Here is a 25620-nt window from a genome sequence, read left to right as displayed (position 1 = left end):
ATTCTGTAATCTTACTACCATTTTATTCCACTCATGATAAAAATTGAAAATGGTTTAACTAAAAACGCGAAATCTCGCCAAGGCTACTTTGCTCGCACAATACTAAAAATTAATAACCCTAAACAAATTTGGCGAAACCTTTCAGCTGAGAATAAAAGGAATAAAGTAAATTCTTTCTCGGTTATTCATTTTGTTCTACGATAATATATTCAAGAAAATATTTTGCATACTGTCCATTCCAACTAAATGCTGCTGTAAAATATGGTAAGTTTAATTAATTTAAGATTAAAAAAACCCCCATATTCTTACAAATTCATACAAAACAATAAAAAATTTTACCTGGTATAACGTTATCCAATTTTGTTAATCCAGAGTTTTCTTGTTTACGCTTCCACCATTTAATACTTTTTTGAAAGAAATAAGGAAAACTAACATTATTTTGAGAAGCTCGAGAATACTACTAAGGGACGAATTAATTTCTGTTGTTGAAGGCGTTCTTAGACATGTTGAATGCGTTACTCAGAACAAACTGACCGCGTTTACGTCAACAGACACACGTGATGCGCAACGTGGCAATGTTTTAGGTGCAGACGCAGTTTTATAAATCACCGCAAGGTAGCGTATTCGAGCGCTGGAGTTCCGAATTAATTTCTCCCGAACTAATTGAGATTTCGAAAAATCCTTTCTTAGTGGTTACTTTCGTAATCATGCGGACATGCCTGCCAAATTTTAAGTCTGAAGATTCAGTGGTTTTGGCTGTGCGTTGATATATATATATGTTATCTCAGGACATTGATTTTTATATATTAAGATATAAGGGCCTTAGTTTGCCCCAACTAAGGACCCTATAACGAGCCGGCGCATCAGCTTAAGGTCAGCCTTTTTGGATCGGAGCACGTGTTTGAGTGATTGTCTTTTCTGGCGAGCAATCGCATATGGTGATTGTTCACTGCGAGTGATTATTAGCGGCACGTGAATTGTTTATAAAATAAAGTATTATTTTCGGCAAATTTGGCGAAGCTCGAAACTTTGCTCCGAAACAATGAAAAATCCGACCCAAAATGGCTTAACTTAAGCTGATGTGTCGGCCTATCTATATAGCCGCTCAAGCCCCAACCATAGTAGTTTTGGAAATATATTTAGCATCTTAAATAAAGATGCTAAAGGCTTTAGTATTCGGCCCTACTCCATTAATCGGACTAAAAGTAGTGCCATACTCTCAGATTAAATATGAGTTAAACATATTATTATCCTCATATAAATAATAGCCAATGATCGAGTAACCCACGTGTTTCAACAATGCAACTCGCGCCCCTCTATCAAAATATCATCAAACAGGCAAAATGGGTTCGGTCAAATGTAGAAGAGAAGAAGCAATTTTCATCCGTCATAACTTGATGGGCGATTTTCTAGTTATAAATATCAGTTAAGTTCATTTGAACTACTTATTTCATATTTTTTTTCTTATTTATCTAAGGGGAAAAAATATTTCTTTTAGAGCGGGGCTCGATTGGGCCCTTTCGGTCTAACTGGCTGAAGGCCGGCTCTGGTTGCACTTCCACAACGCCAAGCATTTTGTGATTGATTCTCTTGTTATTCGACCTGTGCTCGAAAACGTTTGCAGTTTACACAGTACACATAAGACATTTTTACGCACGTATTTGCACTTTATCCGGTCATTTAAGCGATTCGTCTGCCAGGGCGCTAAGTGGCCCAGGCTAGGCATTGTTATAAGGTAGGGGCATTTCACTTGTATGGCAGGGCATTTTAAAAACATTTTTTACAGGGAAAAATTTCTAGCATGGCCTGAGTACTGAATTGACCAACTAGGCCCCTGCTTTTTAGGGTCCTCATAATAACTAAAACATTTAGCCAATGACTAAAACTGTACAGTTTACTACAGAGGGATCTCAAAAGAGCATTCGACCCCCTCTGCACTCTTCATTGCATTCTGATTTCAGGTACCTTATTCAAGGCTACGAGGGGGGGGGGAGTTGTAACATTAGTTCTTTTAAAGACGATCTTTGGTGATTTTTTTGAAAGGAAAGGTTCAGAGAACTTTCCTGGTAAATTTAGCGCAACTGAAGTCTTAAAAAGACGGTTGTAAACCATCTTTGGTATCGTTAGAAGAAAGGCTGGGATTCAATGAATTTTTTCAAGAGGATTTTCGCAATGAGGATCTAAAAATCATTTTATTCGATGTTTGATGACATTAAAAAAAGGGGAGGGGGTCGGAGGCTCTCTGGAATTTTTTCGAAAAATAGCCATTATTACACCCAATCTTTGATGAAGTTAGTGGAAAGGATGTAAGCTCCAAAACTGATATTCTAGACGATTTTTGGTGATGTGTTTGGAAGAGAGGAGGTTTTCAGGAAATTTTCGAAATCTAAGTTATAAAAATCGCATTTGCAGCTCATGTTTGGAAACAACGGGGAAATGAATGCGTTCAGAAATTCTTTCTCGGCAGTTTTTTTGTGAAAAGCTTTCTAAAAAATCAAAGTAAGGTTTTTAACAGAAATTTCAATTTTAAGAGCTTGGTTGTTTTACCAGTCTTTCCTGCTATTAATTTTCAGGTTGTTAAGATTTTTAAGCATTTCTAATTCCATCTCCAAACTTTTGTCCTCTTCTCTAAAAGATTCTATTGATCCTCTTCATTGTTAGAGAATTTTTAAAATTAATTGCAGTTGCGGTCTTGCTTATGTCGGTCAGACCCGTCTTTCTTTGAAATTTCGCTTAAATGAGCATAAACGTTATGTGAAAAAAACAATTGAATAGGTCTAGTATTGCTCAACATGCTGGAAATGAAATCACTCCTTTGACTTTAACTCTTATGAAATTATTTAGAAATGTCCAAATTCTTCAGATCTTTATTTTTGGAAGTCTTTCCGCATTCTGAAGAATTATTCTAATCTAGTGAACAACGATCTTCAGCCAGTCCCTATATTTCTGCAGTTTGACTTTTTTCTTATAATTAATTCTCCCCCCTTCCTTTTCTTCAAACTCTTATGGTTTTAATCATATACAGTAGGACCTCTATATATCGAAGTAGCAAATTGCTAGAAAAAAATTCGATATATAGAAATTTCGATACATGGAAATTATCTTATTTTATTATAAAAATCTCCTAAAACATTAAAATTGAAGCTAATTTTTGTGTATGAAACCCTTTTTCTATTTTATACGAGCATCGGATTAAATAAAAATTAATAATTAAAAAATTAACAGAAATTACATTTTTGCGCCTTCATACATCTTCATTCTTCGGCAATTCAACTTGATCCGCAACATAAGGGGGATTTTCGTTTTGACAATGTAATCGAGAGAAAAGTAAAAAATCATTCTAACTAACTTGAATGATTTTTACTGAAGCTAAAAAGGCTAGGAATGATTATCAACAGAGAAAAGGGATAACTTGAAACTGATTTTACAGTGCTACTGGTTAAAACTAAGACTTGAGATAAACTTATGGGAATTTAAGAACTCCAGAACGAAACAACGACCTATCTACACACCCCTCAACCCCAGATTCCTTATGATTTCGTAACAACCTTTAGTGAACATGATTTTCTCCCGTAACCTTCAGTTTTCATGAGACAAACAGTTAAAAGTGGAGAAAAGAAAAAAATCTACGAATGTCTGGGAAAAAATTTCGATATATATAGAGATTTTTTCGATATATAGAAACAATTTTTCTATGTAAAACATAGAAATTTGCTGGGATTTCGATATATAGAAAATTTCGATATGTGGAACTGCGATGTATGGAGATTCGACTGTAGGTGTTATTGTTCTATCTTTCTTAATTATTTTCATTTGTCTATACGTTTCTATTACTTGTTTTATTTAACAAATATTTAGCAATTTTATTTAGTTGTTTTCCCAAGATTTTTGCAGTTTTTTCCTGTACTATGTTTTTTCTAACAGGAAGTTTATTCATTAGCGGTTTCATTTTGTCAGATAAATATATTGTTAAGGGGATATCACACGAGAGAAATTACAGGACATCGCAACCGCAATAGCAACCGTAACGCTATTCGGAACTGGTTTTTCTACTCACTTTCACAAACGATTGCTCCAAAATTCTCGTGTGCTATGTAAATTTGCAGTTGCTCGTATAGGGGCAAACTTTTTCCTCCGCTAGAAAAAAATTGCCTTTAATTCTGGGCAAGTTACGAAGGAACCAATCAGGGCGCTGGGATTTCGTGACGTCAGGCAGCGTCACTGTAAAATACATTTGCAATCGTGGCGACAGAAATGTGGGGATTCCTTTTTATTGTTCTATTTATTTTATGTTTCAAAAATTTTCAGTTACACTTTAAAAAACGGATGAGCGACATTTAATCTTTGGTTTTGCATCTGATTTTGAATTTAAATTGCTACTTATATGTTAGTTAACATCAGTGCGAATTTTATGCATTTCTTAATTTATATTGGTGTTTTTCGTTTCATTAGGTTTTGAAAATTGTTTTGCACAAATTTTACAATGTGGTCGTTTCTAAAATTTTAAACGTATTTTTTTCTGAAAGAGCATGTTTAAAAACATAGGATCTGACCATTTTTTAAATAATTTGTTTTTGTTTAATATTTTTAAAAAATTACTTAAATCGTGGCGCTTTCATTGTTTACATTTCTGTCGTGTGACGTCACGAATGATGAAATGCCATTCGTGTTGACATTCACAGAGCAAAATATTTAATTCGCATCTTTACTCACGTGTAATTGTAACGTCATCAAGACCGCGCTTTGTTTGAAAAATCGGACATTTAAAAAAATTAACGGTTGGGAAAATGAAAGTATTTTTGGGTCCAAGTTTTTTTTTTTTTTTTTTGCTTATTCTATCAATTTCAGTGATAAAAGTACTACTTTTGACTGGAGGAAGCCACCCCATTCTGATACTTGAACAATTACAGTAAATTTTTTCCTTGAAAAAGTTCGTGAAAATTCCTTTTTAAAAATCATAGCATTGAAGCTGTACTTTTCTTTTTTAATTCAAACTGATGGGTACATACAGTATGTACCATTTGAAAATACTTAAAATGTAGGAGAATGTGAGGCAAAGTGAAATGGTGAAATATTTACTCTACTTTTAGCTCCACCCATTTAGTAATATTTTGACTGTGTAGTAACACATGTACTCTATTCCAGTCAAGAAGAATAATCCCTCTGAAAATCAAAGAATATGATAATACAAAGAATTTTTTTAAAATGATAAGCACATTGTAATATTTTGTTTAGATGTCAAAAATTATGTTTGGCATTATTAAATGATAAAGTTATTTTTATTAACATTTGAAATATTGATTGAGACGTACTAATATTCAATGCAGTGTTAATTTGCTCAGTATTAAGCTTATTTGTATTATAAATGCTTGTATAGCTTGCATAAATGCGCATCATCGTTTCATTAAATTTTTTTAAAGCGTCACTTTATTTTTAAATGTCTGGAACTATTTTAATAAACTTGACCACAGATTTTCCTGTGTGCAATATGTATCTAGTGGCGTTATATTTGTGTAAGTTAAAGTGTTAGCACACCTCCAATATATTTATGAACTCGAAGTTTAAAAAAATAATTATGAAAGGCCTATTGATCAGAGTTTGCTGGCTTTTTTTTTATTTGTCATGTTTGTTTTTAGCTATGAATTTAGGTATAATTTGTTAGAATTAAAATTTCTTCTTACCTGTCAATAAGTGACTAATAATTCCTATCTAAAATTAAGATTTAATTTAGTAGTTATGGGAAAAAATAAGCCTAGAGAAGTCATATATTCTGTATGTCTTCTTTAAATGTAACAAGAGTATCACTTTAAATCAAACATTCAATTAATAGTAATAAAAGTTTTCTGTTTTTCTGAAATTTTCACCATAAGTTCTACAAATTAATGTTAAAACTCAAATATGAATTTAACAGGAGGAGCTTTGGTGACTGCATGAAATAATAATTGATGCTCTAGCTCTGAAATCATTGCCTTGATCATTTCCCCCCTTTTTTTTTTTTTTTTTTTTTGCCATCTTTTCACAAATCCACATACAATTAAAGCTGCAAGAGCTGCATTAAGTATTCGATTACTAATTTCATCCATAAGTGTCGAATTAACGCGATGCAGCGTGATAACCAAATGCTGAATTGACGAAAAGCGATGAACAAGCGCAAGCACATGGATGTACGCTAAAAAATGGTAGCCCCCGTTGTGAGCAAATCGAGCAACCGTCCGAGCAACCGGCAGTAACCCTATAGGCAACTTCCCGTCCGAAAAACCAGTTCCAGATAGCGTTGACGGTTCCTATTGCGGTTCCGATGTCCCGTAATTTCTCTCGTGTGATATCCCCTTTATGGTATTTTTGAGAAATGTATTGCCTAACAGTTTAACAGGAATCATTGAATAAATTTCGACTCTGATTTCCATTTTGTCTTGTTGATTTGCTATTTTTGCTATTTGAACTGTCTGCTATCTATTCTTTTTGCTTTTACCGGATGTCTTAACATCCAAAAGAGCTCTGAATTTTAGACAGCACAATACACTAGGAGTATTTCTTCTATACTTTTCCAATAAATGCAATATTATATTGCATCTATAATTTATATAGATACTAACTTGGAATCTATGCAATAGATGCATATCAAAGATTATGTTAATTATCTGGGTAAGCAATCCTTTACATGGAAACGTTTGTTCTGGTTTAGACACAATGGATAAATAACAAAACAAACGTCTTACTGCAGATGTTTATGATGCAAAAGATAATGTTTTTACAGGTGTTTCAATATTTTCCAGATTTTTGATAAAACATGACTTTTTTATTAGTATAAAATTTCCTGACAATTCCAGGCTTTCCAGGGTCTCCCTGACCCGGGAGAACGCTGTTTCTGTCATACTTTTATTTATATATACAACGCAATTGAAGAGCACTGGGAGAGAAGAAAAACTCAAACTTGATGGTGTTCAAGAAAATTATGTTTTAAATTTGAAATTTGGCCTTTCTTCTTTGTACAGTAAACTTTTGAGTGATTTTGAGCTTTGATCCTCCTCTTTATTACTTGTTTAAATAGAGTACTAAATTTCACTCAACAAACACTCGGTTTTGCCATATTAAACTCAACTCGAACTAAGACATGATGTTTCGCCTTTCTTCCACGTACTCTTCAATTCATATCGTTCACCAGAAATAGAAATATGTTAGAAGAATTCAGCAGTAAAAAAATTAATGCCATGTTCTATAAAACTTTTTAACAAGAAAAAATGTATAATTTCCTCGAAAATTAAAAACTTCCCTGACATTTTCAGAAATTAACAACTTTCCGGACTTTTTCAGGGTTTTCAGGTGCAAGAAAAATGTCCCAGACTTTTCCAGGGTTTTCAGGGGCAAGAAAAATGTCCCAAACTTTTCCAGGTTTTCTAGGAGTATGAAAAAATACCCTGACTTTTCTAGTTTATCCAGGTGGGTACCCTTGTCAGTCAGAGAGTGAGAGAGAGAGGGGGGGGAGGGATAAACAGAAAAGAAGATTATGTAGACCAGTTACATTTTTATTGAGGCACAAGGGACCTTTCTCCCCATGCTGAAAAAGCATTAAAATTCAAATCCCAAATCAAAGAATAAGATAAATAAATTGAAAAATTTTAAACACTGCTCCAGATTTTTATAAGATTAGAAATGGATGTACAAACAAAAATAGTCCTGACAAATGTAATCCAATAATTTACAAACTTCATAACCAATAGAAATAGGAGAAATAGCTAAAATCGACTGTTATTGGCATATCACTTTAATACAGTAGGTTTCTTCATTCTTTTCAGATACATCATTCAGATACAAAAATATAGTTTCAGAAAATACAAATTGCTGAGGTACAAAATACAGTCCAATGACATAGCTCTTTCCAGCAGGCACAGTGAATTCCCACTCTCTCAAGTAGAGCAACTGAGGATGACTACAATGCAGAATGAAACTTCGACTTCTGTGATAGGGGTTAGTATACGTAATTCTCTGGGGAAAGAAAACGTGATTAGTATGCTGGGGAGAAAGTAAAAGAAAATGGTAAGATATGCAATCCAATAATGTCACACTTTGAGGGAAAGGGGTGCTGGAGAAATTGTGATAGTTTGTGATAAAGATGAGGCAGGACCGGATTAAGGACTTTGAAGCCCATAGGCATTAAAAGTGATGGGGCCCTCTCACACATGCATTTCATAATAACAAGTCTAAATAACTAAAATAGAGGGATCATAAATGAAGTATAAACTACAAATCAGCATATAAACTTTATATAGCATGGGGCACTAAAGCAATCTACGTGAATCCATTGGGTCTTGAACAAGTCATAAAGTTTAATTACTTTTATTTTTGCACCTACATTTCTCTTTTGTCTAGGTTTTTTGCACCACCATCCTTACTCAAATTCCAGTTATCCTATCTCATTTCATTGATTCTATGAGAACTTGGAGAAACGGCTCAGGTGGCCTGGATTACAAAGAATAACCACCTGTGTAGTACACCCGGGGATACTGGGTTGTTAAGCCTTTCGGCAGCAATAGCAATGGAGGAAGAAAGAAGGAAAGAAAGAAGAAGAGAAAAAAGAAACAGAACCTAAAAGAATATTTGTTGAAATTTGGGAAAGAAAACATTGTTCAACATTAGGATTACTCGAGCGGTGCCCCTTTAAAACCTCGGGGGTATAGGCAGTTGCCTAAGTTGCTTATTTAGTGATCTGGCCCTGGGACGGGATGTCAAACATATTCTTTTGATTTTATCGATTGTCGGGAATAAAAAAACGGTAAAATATGAGTTATTGAATAAATACTCAAAATTAGTTAATAAAATATATTATTAACAACAAATACTTAATTAAAATACTAGAAAGCACAAAAATGTATGCAAGTAAAACCTTTTAAGTTGACCACCCTTGTAAGTTGATCACCTGTCTGCTTTGACCACCAATATGCACCAAACTTGGCTGAGAATCTTATGAAAAACCCTTTGCAAGTTGTCCCCATGTCTAAGTTGACCACTAAAGTACTACACCGCAAGGGGTCAACTTACAGACTTTTCTCATAATTAAAAATAAAAGCAAATGAGAAAATAAATTTTATCATTCCATTTATATTAAATTTGAAATTGCTTCCTTCGCTTGAAATTATTTTATGCACTACATACATAGGATTATTATCAATCAAAAAAACTCAAGGGTGATGGGAAGGGTCTGAACCCCCTGGACCCTTCCCTTGTGTGCACCACTGGTGATATCACACATCCTTGTCATAAAAATGTACTTATGAAAAATAGTTTGATCTATCACACAAGGGGAGGAGAGGGGTACGGAAAAATGTGACACTTTGTGACAAAGAGTGGAGGGGTTGAATACGTTCAAAAAATTGCAACATCGTTTATGAACACTACACCACCAAAGCTGGAAGATTAGAATTAAAATTTAACTGTTTGGCAGACTCTGTCGAAAGAAATGAAGAAAAGGAAAAGTAAAATTGAATTTATTATTCTTTCTTTCAATTATCAATTCTTAAGGATTTCTCCTCATCGTTTACAAAAAAACACCATACATATTTATAATAAGACAATATAATAGTGCAAAGTTTTAATGTCCCTTACAGTGAATTTTACTGCTCACTTCATTCAATGCTACTGGGTGCTAAACTTTTAATTTAACTCCAATGCATACTAAAGAATAAAAATCTCAAAAGGGATGAATAAACTGAGTAAGTGGCTATCATTACTTGGATTTGATCACGATAGTTCACTTAATATAATCTAATAAGCATAGTAGTGCATGCCAGATTAAGTACAAATAAAAGAGAGAACACAATAATTCTGTGCTATGATCAGTTTTCTCCATGGCAACAATTGTCTCTTTTCTTCTTTACTAATAATAAAGCTGAAAGTCTCTCTGTCTATCAGGATCTCTCTGACGCGCATAGCTTTTAGACCGTTCGGCCGATTTTCATGAAATTTGGCACAAAGTTAGTTTGTAGCATGGAAGTGTGCACCTCGAAGCTCGAAAATTCAATGTTGTTCTTTTTCTATTCCAATTTTAAGAACAAAACTATCATAAGATGGATGAGTAAATTACGAAATTATCATAACATGGAACCGTAACATGGGGAAAAACCGATTGGCGAGATACAAAATTATCATAACGTGGAACCGTAGCATGGGTACAAGCCGATTGGCGAGAAAATTCACCATACATTATTTGTAAATAAACAGGCGAACCAAAAGACCTTTTAATTTTTCTATTACGGGCAAAGCCGTGCGGGTACCACTAATCTTTATATATATAAATGGAGTTTGGTAAATTTGTTCCCTAAGATCTCAGAAACTACCCGGCAGATTTGGCTGAAACTTTCACCGTTTGTTCAGTTTGGTACTGGGAAGGTTTATAGACCAGTTCGAAAAAAATCCAATTGATAGTTCCCTTTTTATTCCAATTTTAGCATAAATGTCCCAATATGGGGACGAAAAAATACATGCACATATCAAAATTATGTGTCTATCGAAAGCGCTAATTTTTCTGCTGAAGATGGCATCTGCTAGAAAGTTCCAAGTTGTATAAAAAACGAGTTATGAGCTTTTTTGTTCCATGTTCTAAGGCTTTCATCAACCCGATTCATTATTTAATGTATCATCTCAACTCCCAGTTGATAGCTGGAATTGTTGTATTGTTGAATATTTTTGCGTTTGGTCTGATTGTTCAAGGCTTTTCTCAAGTTAAATCTTAAAGTAACGTTTTTACACAAAATTGGCTAATAATGAATGGGTTTGACTGATCATTTTCCATTTAAACGGAACTTTAATGTAATTAATGGTTTTTATTTATGCTGATTGAACACTTATTCATTGTCCAATCAATCAGCAGAAATATCGCCAAAATTTTTGCAGAAAGATTTCCGTAGCTGATGCATTTGGCAGTTTTTTCAACGCCGCTGTTTTTGAAGCTGAAGACTGCGTCATAATGTTTCTCAGCTTTCCCCATGTAAACAAAATATCGCCAATTAAAAAATCTTTAAAAAACTTTTTTTACTGTGTTAAATAATCCAACAACTAAATTAGGTAAATCCATAAACAGCACAAAAACTTCCATTAATTTTCCTTTTTGCACAATTTTAAACAATCGCCAAATTTTACTACTTATTTTGGGAGCATTTCAGACGAAACTCTTTAGCGCCATTTTATGGTGACCAAAAGTACCTCTGCATCTGGCGACAATATCTCTGTAACAACAATTAATATCATATCGTTTTACAAAATAAGGAAAGGAGGGGGAGCATCATCGAAGGTATCCCAAAACGATTCCCGCAAATTCGGTAAAATCGCACCAAGAGTATAAGAGCAAGTATAAGAGGGGATTACAAGCACGGCTACATTTTTTTAAACACTTCGTACTTCAATAGCCATACAGAGAAGGTTTTAGACTCCATGTTCATATTGTGGAAATTTGTATACGCTTAAATATCGTGCTTTCGTTTTTAAATCAATACTTATTTCGTTCTTTATACTTATTGCTATTTTAGTTTTATGGGTAAGGAAGAAACTCGATTTTTAATCACGTCAAAAAGATGTGTTTTAAATTCTTTCACTTAAAACAGAAAACAAAAGCAAGTAACGATTTTTTCTCATAATTATTACTGACCCAGGCAAAGCCAAGTATTTTTGCTAGTAGTAAATAAAAGTAAGGTTTCAGAGAAATTCTGGAAGGAAGTCTGTGGCGGACATGCGTCCAGGAGACCCCATAGCACCTACATCCATGAAATTTTGTACAAAATTACTTCGATCCCCAAGGGTGTGCACCTTGGGTTTTATTTTTTAAAATTCAAATTATTTTTTTTGTAATTAATTTTTCAAACTCAAATTTCGTGTAAATTTCCTATTATTGCCTATTAAAAGGGGTGAAAAATTACTTGCACATATTGATATTACATATCGTTGGAAAGAGTAGAATTTTTCGCGTTCTATGCAATTTGTTTCAATGCTATATCTTAAATACAGCGAGAGTTATTTGCGTTTTTAGCTCGAACTTTTTTAGGCTTAGCTAAAATTTCGGCATTACTTTCTTCATTAAATTTATCAGTAAAAAGCGAAGGAATTGTCCGACCGTTTTCTTTTTGACATCACTGAAAAGCGCGGCTTTCTTTACTCTAGATCTAACTCGACCTACGGTCGGAAAACTAAGCTTCTGTTTCCAAAGGAAAAGAAGTTACAAGCCATTAAAACTAAGTTTGAATAATGCTCATCTCCATTAAAATTATTGATATTTTATTTGGCGTTACCATAGTTACGTCTTTTCGATTCACATTTTTTTCTTTCCCTTATTCACAAACTTTAAGGAATTCGATTTTAACGGAAAGTCTTAGGCTCAACTCAATTCAAGAACCGAGGAAAAGAGCATAATATATTACTGAGACCATGAATATACAAAACTAGTTCTGCAATGCTCAGGAACCCCTTAGCAGTTACGGCTCTGCAAGTTGGTATAAGTTATTTTGAAATCTGGGGAAGGAGTGCTTTTTGATCCAAAGGGAGTTCATAATGCGGTTTTAATCTGTTTCTTTTTAACTGGCGAGTTAAATCTTTGCGAATCAAATAAGATTCTGAAGCAATCTTTGGGGGTTGGTGAGCGTTAACGAGCAGGGGGCAGAGCCCCCTAGTTTATGTAAATAATTAACAAAAGAATATAGGACATTAATTACAGTATAGCTCTGATAAAAATGAAGCCAGGCATTTTCAATGTTTAAAAGGAAATATTACATTGTTAATTAGTACAAAATTGCAGAAAACTGCATACACATGTTTCGGGTTACCAGAAACCACTTTTTCAATGAGTGGAAAAGAAATGAGTTTATGGATAAAAAGATGTCTGTCTTGCCAATGTTTCCCAAACTCCTCAAAAAGAAGTAAACTTAACTAAGGTCAGGCACAATCTTATCAGAACTATACTGTAATGAAACTAACTTTTATTTATTCTTAATCTAAATTGATAGAAGAATCAATGGCAAAAGCATGCAAACAACAGAATTGCTATAAATTATTCATAGACAAAAGACTTATGTTTTAAAAATTCAATGTAATTTTTTGCACAAACCTTAGTTGCTTCTTTTCCAACTGAAAGATGAACTTGAAATGCTTTTGAAACTGAAGGCTTTTGGCAGGAAAGAACGAGAAGCCAGGATTGTAGAGCTTTCTCAAGGGCTTGGTTTACCATTGTAATTTGAAAATACCTGCATTAGTAAGAAAATAAGAACATTTTTAAAATGTAAACTTTCAAAAGAAAAATATCTAACACAAGCATGTAGTTTTCAAATATATGTACACACAATTATTTTCTTTTTTGAATGTTTTTTCATAATAAAATATTTATTTTTTTACTACTAAACAAGTTTTGGGGGATTCCATTTTGATAAAACCATCAACTATTGCACAAAAGAGTACACTAACGCAATCCAGATACATTAAATTTCTGTTTTGCTACATGACTTTATGAAGAGCACATTCTACTCCTATATAATAAAATTTATTATAATAAAATTTTGAAAATTTTCAGAAACGATAATTACATGATGTTTTTCAGCTCAGTAATGGACTTAATGAGATGCGTCCATTACTGAGAAAATATCATTGTTTAAATATTATTTCTGGAAATCTTGAATTGCATTGTGGTATAAAAGAAGAGTCCATGCTCTTTATAATGTTCATTCAATGAAAACAAGGAACTAACATTGCTGGTGAGCTAAATTTACTTCGTTTAGCTATCAGTTCATTGGCGCTCTCTACGTCAATGCGATGACACCTCTCTCCAATTTAGTTCTTCACTGTTCTAGACTGATGAATCCACAACAGGGATGATGTGAAGTCTCTGGGTGTGACAGCAGGGTCTATAACTGGGTATATTGCATGTAGTTCTTCCTTAGCCCTGGCTTAAGGGCTGTAACTTACTGCTTAATACCCAAGCTTTGTTTTCAATTAACGAGTTGAATCAGACCGTGACTGCAGACTCTCTCTGGTGAGCTAAATTTACTTTGGCTACCAGTTTAATGCTGCTCTCTGCTTCAATGAGATAACATCTCTTTCCAGCACGGTTATTCCTAATTCCAGACTGATGCGTCTGCAACAGGAACAAAACTGCAGTCTCTGGATGTGATAACAGTGCTGTCGGCATATTGCATGTATACCTAGGGTCTTTGTAGGCTGCTTTGTGCAACATTTGATGTGTCTGTTACTGTGGAGTATCCCTCCTGGTATCAATGAAATCTCATTTCTTCACAGAAGTAAAGCAAAGTTTAAATGAAATGTGTGATTAACAATAAAACCTGCATCTTACAAGCACAAGAAATAGGAACAAAAGTTTCTGAGAAAAATTAGGCTACAGAATGAAAAGTTTTATTTACTTTGTCCCAGGCAAAAGAGATCTGACATTCATGGAGAGTTCCTGTACAGCAAAAGGGGACAAAACAAAAGGCTCAGAAGGATGCAGTTGTAAGTCTTTGGAGCTTGAAAAGCATTTGACTAGATTTGTAGCATGGGTTCCCCTAAAAAGAAAAATAAATCGTTTCCTTATTTCAAAATTCAAAAAATGCATATTGTTGTTTAAATAATCAATTAAAAATAATTAAAGAAGAGGCAAATAAATACTACTAACATATACATCTTGCTATAGTTAGATTTTGCTGCAAGATCTGAAATTCATTTCTTAAAGCCAACACAATAAAATAATAGTTTAAAAAACTAAAAAAAACACGCTTTAGTAGCAAAATGAACTAAAAAGTTTAAAATAATCTTTTGATGACAAGTATGGAAAGTAATTGACCAAACACTCAATTTTACCGTAAAAAAAAGCTTGGGGGGTGGGGGGCTGCCTATTTACATTTTTGCATAGATAACAAGTGGAAGAAATTTAAGACAACTGATAAGAAGCCCCCCACGCTTTTTTTCTATTACAGTAAAATTTAAGTTTTTGGTCAATTACTTTATATACTAGTCATCCAAAGATTATTTTTAACTTTTTAGTTCATTTTGCTACTAAAGTGCATTTTTTAAATTTTTTAAACTATTATTTTATTTTTTACTTTTAGTTCATTTTGCTACAAAAGCTTGTTTTTTTAGTTTTTAAAACTATTATTTTTTTTATAATAGAATGTATCTTAGTATTCTATTGCATTATTTGCATCAGACATTTTGAATGCTTTCTGGTAAATTCATGTGCTGCAAACATTGTTACACTCTGTAGCTTTGATTTGTACGTTGTAAGTAATTCTAATAAGCCACTGACTATTTGTCCAAAGGAAAGCTGAACCCACAAACATACAACTTAAGCTAACAAAAGTGTATTAATTAGAATAACTAATAACTTATCGTTAATAAATTAATTTGATTATAGAATATTGCATTGTCATTCGGTCTGAGGTTCCATTCCAAATTTTAAAAGAATCCGATCACAAAAGTGGGCGAAAATTGAGTTGCAAGGTTATAAATTTAATTTCGGTGTAGATGGGATTAGAACGCACACCCAGTGATTCCCTGAGGTGGACGTCAGCGAAGACCCACGCCTTAGATCGCTTGGCCACAAAGGCTCATATAGTGGTGAAATGTAACTAACAGTAATAAGTCGCTAGCTCTTAGTCCAAAGGAGAGTTACTCACAAACATACAAGTGAAGCTAATAAAAGCGTGTTAAAAATTGCACCAAAATAAAAGTATTTCAGATATAAACAAACAAATATTTAATTAATATTAAAAAAAATAAAAAAGTAAAAATGCAATGAAAAAGATTTTTTTTTGAATAATAAAAAACAGGTGAAGAAATCCAGCCATTCTTAGAACACATTCAAAATTAAATTCCAATTTACATTGCAATTTTGTGCTTCATAACAACGGTTTTCTGAATGTGTACAGCCAGTAAAAAAAGAAACATTTTGAATTTAACATTAGAATAGTGTAACATCCGGCATACCTACACACTGGGTAGATGTTATAGGTAAAAAATATATGTTGAATATTATGTGTAAAAACAAAATAGGTTGAAGATTCCCTGACATAGCTTGAAGTTGGCAAACATTGTATGTAGAAAGTAAAAGGTTTGAAATGATACATGGTGAACACGCGCAGATTCACCCACAGGCAGTACTTGGCACCAACTGGCATAGGGTGACAGAATTTGAGTTAAGAAATTGTTTTGAGAGTTAAGCTTATTTATATGTAATCTAGCACAATTCATCAATGCAGTATTTATATATGAGCATATGAATAAAATAACATTAAAAAAAACCGTTGTTTGTATCAATTTATTTATGCTTTGGCTTTTACTTATATTTACATAAAATAATTCAGGAAATAAATGGTATTACAGAAAATTTGCTCCTGACAGCTGAATCTCTCTAAAGTTACCATTTAGCTCAATGGAAAATCAAGCATGGCCAGATTATTGGAACATCTTGAAAATGTATTTTATTTTAAAATTACAACCAATAAATTGCAAAGACCAAGGCTAATATCTGTACCCCAAAGCAAAACTAACATAAGCATGGGCGCCCATATGCAAAATTGTAAGGGGGGGGGGCTCAGATATTTTAACCATGGTTTAGCATGATATTTTCCCCATGAAAACCAATTTCAGGACAGATTACAGTCATTAAAATTTGACATTTTTAATAACTTATTCATTAATGGCTGGAGAAGAAATATTTTGCATTTTTGCAAAGAAAAAAGTACTAAAAGCAAGAAAATTTAAATTTCTAAGGGGGAATGGAGGCTTGAGCCCCCCCCCCCCTCTTGCCTCCATATATGGGCGCCTTTGAACATAAGTCACATTATTGCTACTTTGCAGGTGAGAGGAAAAACTTTTGTATGGTGCATACAAAGGACAGAACTCGGGGCTGTATACAAGGAGGGGGAGGTATTAGGGTTCAATCTGCCCCCCTTCCTCCAAATATTGTTCCAAAACTCAAATGTTTTCATAAGTATATTAATTGCATAAAATGCTTTCATAATAGGTAAACTTGACCACTTGAACATTAGCACAAATAGCGCAAAGTTCAGAAGGAAAATTTTTAAACCCTCCCCAAAATTATTTTCTGGTTACGGCCCTGACAGGACTCGCACTCTTTTATGTTGGTAGATAATTATAAAGGAATATTTTTTTTAGAAATACGTTGTGATGACTCAATCTGGAATAAGAGTCTACATGTAAGGCAGTAATGACCTGAAATTTGCCATTTTTGAACTTATGTTAGTCTGGCTCTGAGTTACAGATATAATAATGAAAATTTAAGAAATTGCAGCTTGGAATACATTGTTTTACAAAAATTGCAATGACAACACGTTGGATTGATAAATGGCAGTTTCGGTAAGCAACTATATAGAGCTATCTGCATCTGTCATGTAAGAAGTGGGGGGGGGGGGGGAGTTTTAAAACACTAACAATAAGATGCAACTTTTGTGATCATATTATATGAATTAAGAGCTATCCTTAAAACTGAAGAAAAGGAAATCATATTCTTTGTTTGAAAATATGAGGTCTTTTTGGAAAGGAACTGTGTGAAAGTAGTGGCTTTGTAGAAAACATTAGTAGTTCATACCATCAAATTTTGTCATTTTTGGAGAAGTGGTCATTTTATAGATGTGGTTACTCAGAGATAGTTCACTGTATGAAGACAACTTTCAAGATGTAAGATTGTTGGTATTTAACGATTAAAATTACGCAAGCATGCATCTAAAAGTTAACGTCCCAAACAGGTTTCGCTCCTATTGACAGAAAAGTAGCTCCATCTATTTGTCCTACAAAATGGTTTTAAAGTTATTCTGCCGTGGGCAGGTCAACAGCAGTATCTGCGGAAAATGAGTTTTCGATATATTTCAAGAAACGTGTTTTGGATTCAATACTAACAATAGCAAAATGTTAGAATTTGACGCGTTCTCATGCTTTTTTTCAGCACAAACCAAATGACCATGCTTCTACAATAAAGCTAGTTGCAATACATGAAAAAAATCCAAAAAAAAAAAAGAAATTGCAGGTTTTGCCCTTTACTTGCCCAGGGTGATATTGTAGCTTAAAAACATAATAAAAAGTTTCAAGACCTGTTTTTCACATACAGATCAAAGCCATAACAAATATTTAGTATTAACACTAAAATGTAATTTTGAATAAAGGATACTTTTACCTGATTAATAGTGAGGACTGCATAAGCTGCCCAGCAATACAAGATAGATCTATTCTCTGAAGTGGACAAATTGACAACAGCCATGTTTGTTGAGGTGCAATTTGATAAACATCTTTGTAAATGAATAAATAAAATTCTTTACATTTCCCAGCAGCTCTTGTTGGAGCCTTTAAAAACATGCAAGCTTGCAATAAAGTATGACACATTTTTATGAACAGCAATATTTTACAAAATGTTAATGAACAAGTAATTGATAAAGTTAACATAAAAACAACAGCATATTCAAAAAGTTTCCTTTAGTATGGAAGGATGTTAGGAATGAAAATTTAAATCTAGGCATCATGATAATGCCTGAATTAAGATTTTCAGGAGTAAAATAAAAATATTGGTGCCATTTTTTTATCAATTAAACATGCATGAGATTCCAAAAAAAAAAAAAAAAGAAAGAAAGAAAGAAAGAATGCAAAAATTTGTCAAAAAAAGTCAACATTGAAAAACTGGTCTCTATTAATCTTTCAAATCACAATCCTACAATATGAAATTGTAGGTCAAAATCGCAATGAGTCTGAGAAGAATAGATTTGATACAATTCAAAATTTTAGGTGTTAAATTCGATACGAAAATGAAAATTTTGGTCACAAAATGCGTCTACTACTTATTTTGACCATTGAGTAAAATCCCATCATATTGATATTTACTGGCTACTGCCTAGGGATCGATCATTGTACCTTGAAACATTAGCAGTAGCTAAATAAAAAGAACACCACCATATTGCTAGCTGGCTGAGAAAATATCTTTCGAAATTAGGATTTCATGAAAGTTGATGCTAACTTGCACAATTTTCCCTTGTAGATTTCTGAGTTAAGACACACTTTCAAATAATGTTTTCCCAATGGTTAAGAATTAGAGTTTATAAAATTTACAACAGTTGCTGGCATTTAAAAAGTGGGGTTTAAGTTTATCTATTAAAATGTAACTGTTCGGCAATATCCTACAATCATCATTTAGCTCCTTTAAAAATACAGCTTGGTTAATTTTTCAAAAAAATTCTTTTTTAACTTTAACAAAAGTCTGGTTCAAAAGGTGATTTTACATTATTATTTTTTAAAAATTGCCCCGGGGGTTGCAGGGGTGTTATTTACGCCACTGTTTTTGGGTGTAGGAAATAACTGGGTACTTTGTAAAATTTGTGAAGAAAACTATTTTTCTCTGAGGATATTTTTTGTGTTTTTTTTCACAAGAACAGTTTACACTTTTCTAAAGTTTAGATTTTAAAACCTTTTACATTGCTTTGAGCATATTTTTTCTGAATTTACTTTCTATAAAAAAATTATCAAAGCTGCCACCGATTGAAATTGAATTGATGTTATTGCTAAGAAATTTCTCCTAAATCCAAAAAGTCATTACAGAAGGCAAAAAAAAAAAAAAAAAAAAAAAAAGACATGTTTACTCAATAATTACGAAATTTTGAGGTGAAAAAAGTGAAAAGTAAAACATTGCACTCTGGTAAAAGAAATGGAAAGACAGCATGTAAATTTTCAGAAGAAAAAAAGGTGTACCTTAATTTGCACGCTTACGTCTTCTTCCCAACCTTGTACTTCTTGTATACAGCACACAACTTCTAAATCAGAGCATTTGGCATTCAATTTATACTTGCTGTTGCTTTCTAAAATAAAAATCAATCTTTGATTTTTAAAGTGTTTTATCATAGTAACAGAAAGCAAAAAGTATCATCACACATTGTTTAATTATTTTTCACAACCAAATTTCCAAACAAAGATTTTGATTACCATTATTAATTCTGATACTTTTCTTAAACATAGAATGTTCCATTGATAAAAATTTAAAGACATGAGTAACTGATGGTAGAAGAGGCTGGATCTTTAAAATTAAAACTGCTAGCAATGTTTGTTCTTCTGTCATGAAACGCACCTGAAAATAAAAAAAGTAAGAACCATTTTAAAAATTCAGCCATAAAAATAAGCTAATTAAAAGTACCTTTCTAAAACAACAAGATAATTCATGCTTCTAAGTTTTTTTTTTTCACTCATATACTGCCCAACCACGGATTGTATGGAATTCGCAAATGTCCAGTTAAGAGGAGTCTATCTGAATAAGGGAGAAAAGTAAAAATTTGATGCGAGCGTTCCACTCATTTGAATGAGATTCTGCTTAATTTAAAGGCTAACATACATCTGCAAAAGCTGACATCCCTAAAAACTAATAAATGCGTCCATTTCTGCCTGTAAACCTGATGTTTACCCTTCCATGCAATCCGTGGTCAGACAGTACAGTAGGGCATTTACAGGTTTCGGGACCTGGCCCAATACATTTTTAGGGGCCTTTAGAGATGAACAGAACTACAAAAAATATTTTTCATGTGCTTTTTTGGATCCTCTTTGGTGCCCTTATGTCATGGGGACCCCTTGCAATTGCAACATTTATGACATGACAATTCCGTCCCTGCTCATATACCATTTTTCAAATTCAATTTAAAATTTGAGTTCACATTTAGTGTAACAAATGAATGCATGTAGTTTTGAAATTCATGTACACAAGTTGAATTGTTTCACAGAATCAGTAAGTAACAGGAACGTCATAAAATTCGTACCTTGACAGATGAAGGCGTCAAATTGTTCGAAATAGGAGCAGCTGAAAGCAGATCTGCAGTAAAATGATGACCAGATGACGTCTGAAAAATAGTAGTTTTAACTGTTTGAAGAAACTGTTTCACATAATATGCTCTAACGGCAATTTACTAAAATAAAAATACCTCAATAGTTTTTAAAACCTATCTACATATCTGAATGTTTTAGAAAGGATGAGATTTAAAAATATTTATCTAATGAACCAATATAATGCTACTAATAATAACAACAATAATGATAAAATAAAATTAAAATGTTTGTTTTCAATAGTTTGTGGATGTATTCAGAAAGGAAGGAAGAACTTCTTTCCTTGCACATAACTTTCCCTGGGATGTCCTCCAAAACTCCAAAGATAATAATGACTGTTGATACATATAGCAAGGAATTAATTTTCTCTCTAAGTTATGTACAGGGTTCATACTCAATTTGGATAAAAAATTTCCATGACTTTTCCAAAACTTTTTCAGGACTTCATAAAATTTTTCAAAACCTTGTTACACAGAGAGAATAGTGCTATTTAATGTAAAACTTGACAATTTCTGGAAATGGGCATTAGAAAAACAGTTACGTGAGTACCATTACCTCATTGAAGCACTTACTAGTGACCGAAAAAATATCAGTGCATACTTCAGAAACTAATAAATTATTCTTATTTGTCTTTATCACATAAATTCCAGCAAAATAAAAATATAGTGAATGCAATACAACTGATGTTTAAATGTCTAATAAATGTTTAATAAATAGGGCCGAATAGTAATGAATAGGAAAAAAATTGAATAAGTCATTACTAAGTTTCCAATAATAAACTTACTTCATAAAAACCTTGTCCTTTGGTGTCATTAGTGCATCTAATCACCCATGTAACTTGACAGTATATGCTTTCATCAAAATAAAGCCACGTTTTTCAGTAAATTCATTTATGTAACCCAAATATTTCAGCTGGCCACAAGGATTAGTTTTGAGAGCTGCATGTTGGGCCCCACTGTTTTAGAGTATTAGAATTCCCCTATTTCTATGTTCTATTGCCTGACTAAAGTCTTCATTTTCTAAAGCCTTCAACATATTAAGATAAAACTTTGGTAAATTTAATAATGAATTTTTTACAAGTAGTTGAAACAAACTCGGATGCAATTGAATTACACTTTTTGAGAGGGCGTGACCAAATCAAGAATATGCAAGTCCCTAATACAGAATACAAAATATAAGAAGTGCTAAAAATAATGGTTAATTCAAAATAAGTGTCGCCAAAGTAGTAAAATCACATTACAAAAAAAGGCGAGCGGCTGTTACAGAAACAGATGAAATTGGATTTCAAAACTTGAATTTGTTTTTGAGATCATTCAATTTATATGCAACATTACTAAATCACTCAATATTTCGAGCGCTCATTCAGCTATTGTTACTTTCTTACTGCCCAAGACATTTTTCCATGACTTAAAATAAATTTCCATGACTTATAATGAAAATATCAATTTTCCATGCCTTTTCCAGGACTGAAACTTGTTTATTTTTTTTCAATGACTTTCCAGGATTTCCATGACCCGTACGAACCCTGTATGTAGTTGATAAAGACTGTTGAAGAGCAAATGTGAAAATGAGTGTAGCCAAAACACCAGTTATAGCATTTTTTTATGCTATAACTGGCCTTGATTTTATGCAATAAATGTAGGGAAATTAAAAGTTCAACATAGGGATGATTTAGAGATAGGCTGTTCTTAGATGAACAAACAGGTTGGATTTGTATCTCATTTAATTTTTAAACATTTTACTTCTTTTGACATTGAAATAGCTCATTTCTGCAAACATGATATTTCTGAATTATTTGAGGGTAGAAAATGAATGTGATACAAAACTTTTTCTGAGTATTTTCTCAGTAACTCTATTAAGAGATAAGTAACAGCATAATATTTTTATACACTTAATGATTTGAAATACACAGTGGCCATTGCATTGATGTTTCAATGGTTTAGTAGGTATTTTGAAAACAAAAATTAGAATTTCATTTATTTAAATATATGATTAGAATTACAGTCTGAGAATATCAAGAAAGTATTGTTGGAAATTTATGTAGGAAAGATGTAACTGAAGGGTAATCAGGGGTCGATCCAGGTTTTAATTTTTAGGGCCACATTTTATGCAAAAAAATAATAAAGAAAGAAGGTGTGAATTTTCTTCTTTCTATGAAAAAAAAAGAACAATATTTTGGGCCTTTTATTTCTGTTATGAAAAAAAAAATCCTACCATATCATATATAGCATGTTTAGCTATCACAAATCTAATCTGAAATCGACAAGGCCTAAAGGACATCGCTGGGAATGACTTGGAAGCTGGAGGTTCTTTTCTGATATCTCACTTTTAGACGAATTGATTGAGCTAAAAGTGATGAAAGAACTGTTTATACAAATGAAATTTTGCGAAAGGTCTCATTCTAAGATATGAAATTTAGTGAGGCGCTGCTTTTAAAACATTGAATTTCGTGAAGGAGCGGCAAAGAGGACCCAATTTGCATCTAAATCGACCCCTGTTAATGAACTGATGAGAAATTAATACCTTGAATATGTCCAACGAATTAGATTGTATTTCTAAAGAGTAGTATGTAAATGGTATGTTGACTTTTTCTCTTGGCCGAAGCAGTATTGTTGGAACTTCTGGTTCAGAACTAAATGATAATGTGTCAATATTTTGTGACAGATTATGCATGTTACGAAGTTTTTTCCACAACTTCAAATCAGTCACAAGACTAAAAGGAAAGTGAAACAACAATCAAAACAATCTAAGAAGGTCAAAGAAGCAGATATAAAACATAGTAAACTTATTTTTTTTTTAGTTAAAAATAAACTTACTTTAATTCTGAACATTTCCAAGTGATTTCAATTCTCCTTTCTTCTTGAAATGGGTTTTCGAGGATGAACTCAAAAAATAACTTGCTCCCAAAGATTGGATATATTGCTTTTTCTGAGGTAATTGATGAATGAAGTAAGGATTGGATCATTTCTGTTTTATTTTTCTGTATGTATGATTCAATACTCAAGATATCTCTTTGTCGTTCCTTCGAATAGTTTTTCAAGCTCTAAAAGAGAACAAAAGACTTGAATAACATAAAGGAAAAACATGAGCAAGGAAAGACACAGCATTGAATTTCATTAAGGTATAAATCTTAATAAATACATACTTTTATTTACATTACACCACTATAGATTCCAAGGAAAAGAGCAGAAGAATGAAATTAAATACAATAGAGATGACACAGAAACTGTCTCTGAGCCCAACCAGGCTGGTCCATCAGCTCCTACACAACATAGAAAGCCCTATCACTGGCTTCATGGCCTTCGTGGCCGAAAAAGGCTGACTCAGAGGAAATTTCCCGATGAAAATCGTTTTAATTTATGTCTCTTAACACACTAAAGCTATTATTTTGAGAACAGTAGTTCACCAAACATATTAACATTGATCAAAGAAGAAATCAAAAGTTTATTATTTTGAGAACAGTAGTTCACCAAACATATTAACATTGATCAAAGAAGAAATCATAAGTTTATTTTCTAAGTTAATGTTTTTTTTTTCTTTAAATTGAGCAAATATATAAGAAAGAATGTAGGGAATAACAAGATTTAAACCAAAATTTTCAAAACATTGTATCACATCCGCATGATTTTTAAAGACTCATATTAGATTCGAAAAATAATGTCTTAGTTGTCAAAATCATAACGAAGTAAACATAAATGAAAAATTTAACTTTTAACTATCATAGACTCATATTTAAACAAGAATGACATACTTTAAATTTCCCCGTCCACTATCATAGAAGCATTCACATACTTTGTAACGCAATGGCTATCACAAAAAAGTATTTATTCTAAAAAAAAAATGCATAATTGAATATGAAATGCATTTTGCATAAATATGAAAATATACATGGGAATTATGTAAATCATGCGCCACTATCTGCAACACAAAATAATCAAATGAATGTTTTGCAAAACAGAAAGCAATATTTAAAAAATGTCAGCTGTGAGTGGAATACTTTCTTCTTGTTTACTTTCCTTGACAACATAAGTTTCATCGTTCACAATCAATTAAAACAAGTTTTTAGCTTTATTCTTGCAAATTTTTGTGAAGTTAGTAGCTGCATTCTGTTATAATCATTCAAATGATGACAAAATATTTAGTGATCAGAATTTCATTTATGCAAAGTGTAAAAAAATATCTAAAATGTTAAAAGTTCTGTAAATATTTCTTTAATTGCAAAAATACAATTTGCGAGAAAGGACGAGCCATTGATGGCTTGAAAAAGAAAACAAAATTTCTTACCTGTTTTTATGTTGCAAATTATATCCATTATACACATAATATGCATTATATATATATATATATATATATATATATATATATATATATATATATATATATATATATATATATATATATATAGATTATAAAAGTTCAAAAATTTTCATTTCATTTTTATCATTTATTACACTGTAATATTTAAAAAATGCTTTAAAATTTGCATGATTAATTTAATTATAAAAATGAGTTTTACTAAATCCAGAGTGAACTCTGCTGCACAGTAGCATTAGTGAAAAAAAAGGCAAAGAATTTGAAGCTTAATTTGAGGTTGGCGCTCGTGTTGGCGAGTGCTGAGAGGGCTTAACAGCCAAATAAGGATTTGACTCGGCCGTTTTCTAGTACATGATCGCTCATTTAAGGTAACCACTGATGAGGGTTTTTTGTAGGAAGTGACGGATAATCCCAGTCAATTTATTAGTTCCTTTGGAGTAAAAATTAAGTGCCCTCTTGATTCCATCATAA

The 25620-nt window shown here is 32.5% G+C and overlaps 1 protein-coding gene across 1 annotated transcript in view; it reads right to left on the bottom strand.

Moving 5' to 3' along the window:
• Positions 1 to 6768: 6768 nt before the first annotated feature.
• Positions 6769 to 25620, bottom strand: part of LOC129216620 (nephrocystin-4-like) — a 56983-nt gene continuing 38131 nt past the window's right edge. The window contains exons 19-27 of the mRNA XM_054850837.1: positions 23652 to 23878; positions 23359 to 23548; positions 20772 to 20852; positions 19951 to 20092; positions 19720 to 19826; positions 18161 to 18327; positions 14394 to 14534; positions 13091 to 13226; positions 6769 to 7986 (exon numbers count right to left, since the gene is read on the bottom strand). Coding sequence (XP_054706812.1) covers positions 7750 to 7986; positions 13091 to 13226; positions 14394 to 14534; positions 18161 to 18327; positions 19720 to 19826; positions 19951 to 20092; positions 20772 to 20852; positions 23359 to 23548; positions 23652 to 23878 — 1428 coding nt within the window. The 3' untranslated portion in view covers positions 6769 to 7749. The remainder of the gene's footprint in view (positions 7987 to 13090; positions 13227 to 14393; positions 14535 to 18160; positions 18328 to 19719; positions 19827 to 19950; positions 20093 to 20771; positions 20853 to 23358; positions 23549 to 23651; positions 23879 to 25620) is intronic.

This window comes from Uloborus diversus, chromosome 2 (assembly GCF_026930045.1).
Source record: "Uloborus diversus isolate 005 chromosome 2, Udiv.v.3.1, whole genome shotgun sequence".
Lineage (NCBI taxonomy): Eukaryota > Metazoa > Arthropoda > Arachnida > Araneae > Uloboridae > Uloborus > Uloborus diversus.
The sequence above is the reverse complement of the archived record's forward strand: the minus strand, read 5'-3'. Positions and strand labels throughout refer to the sequence as shown.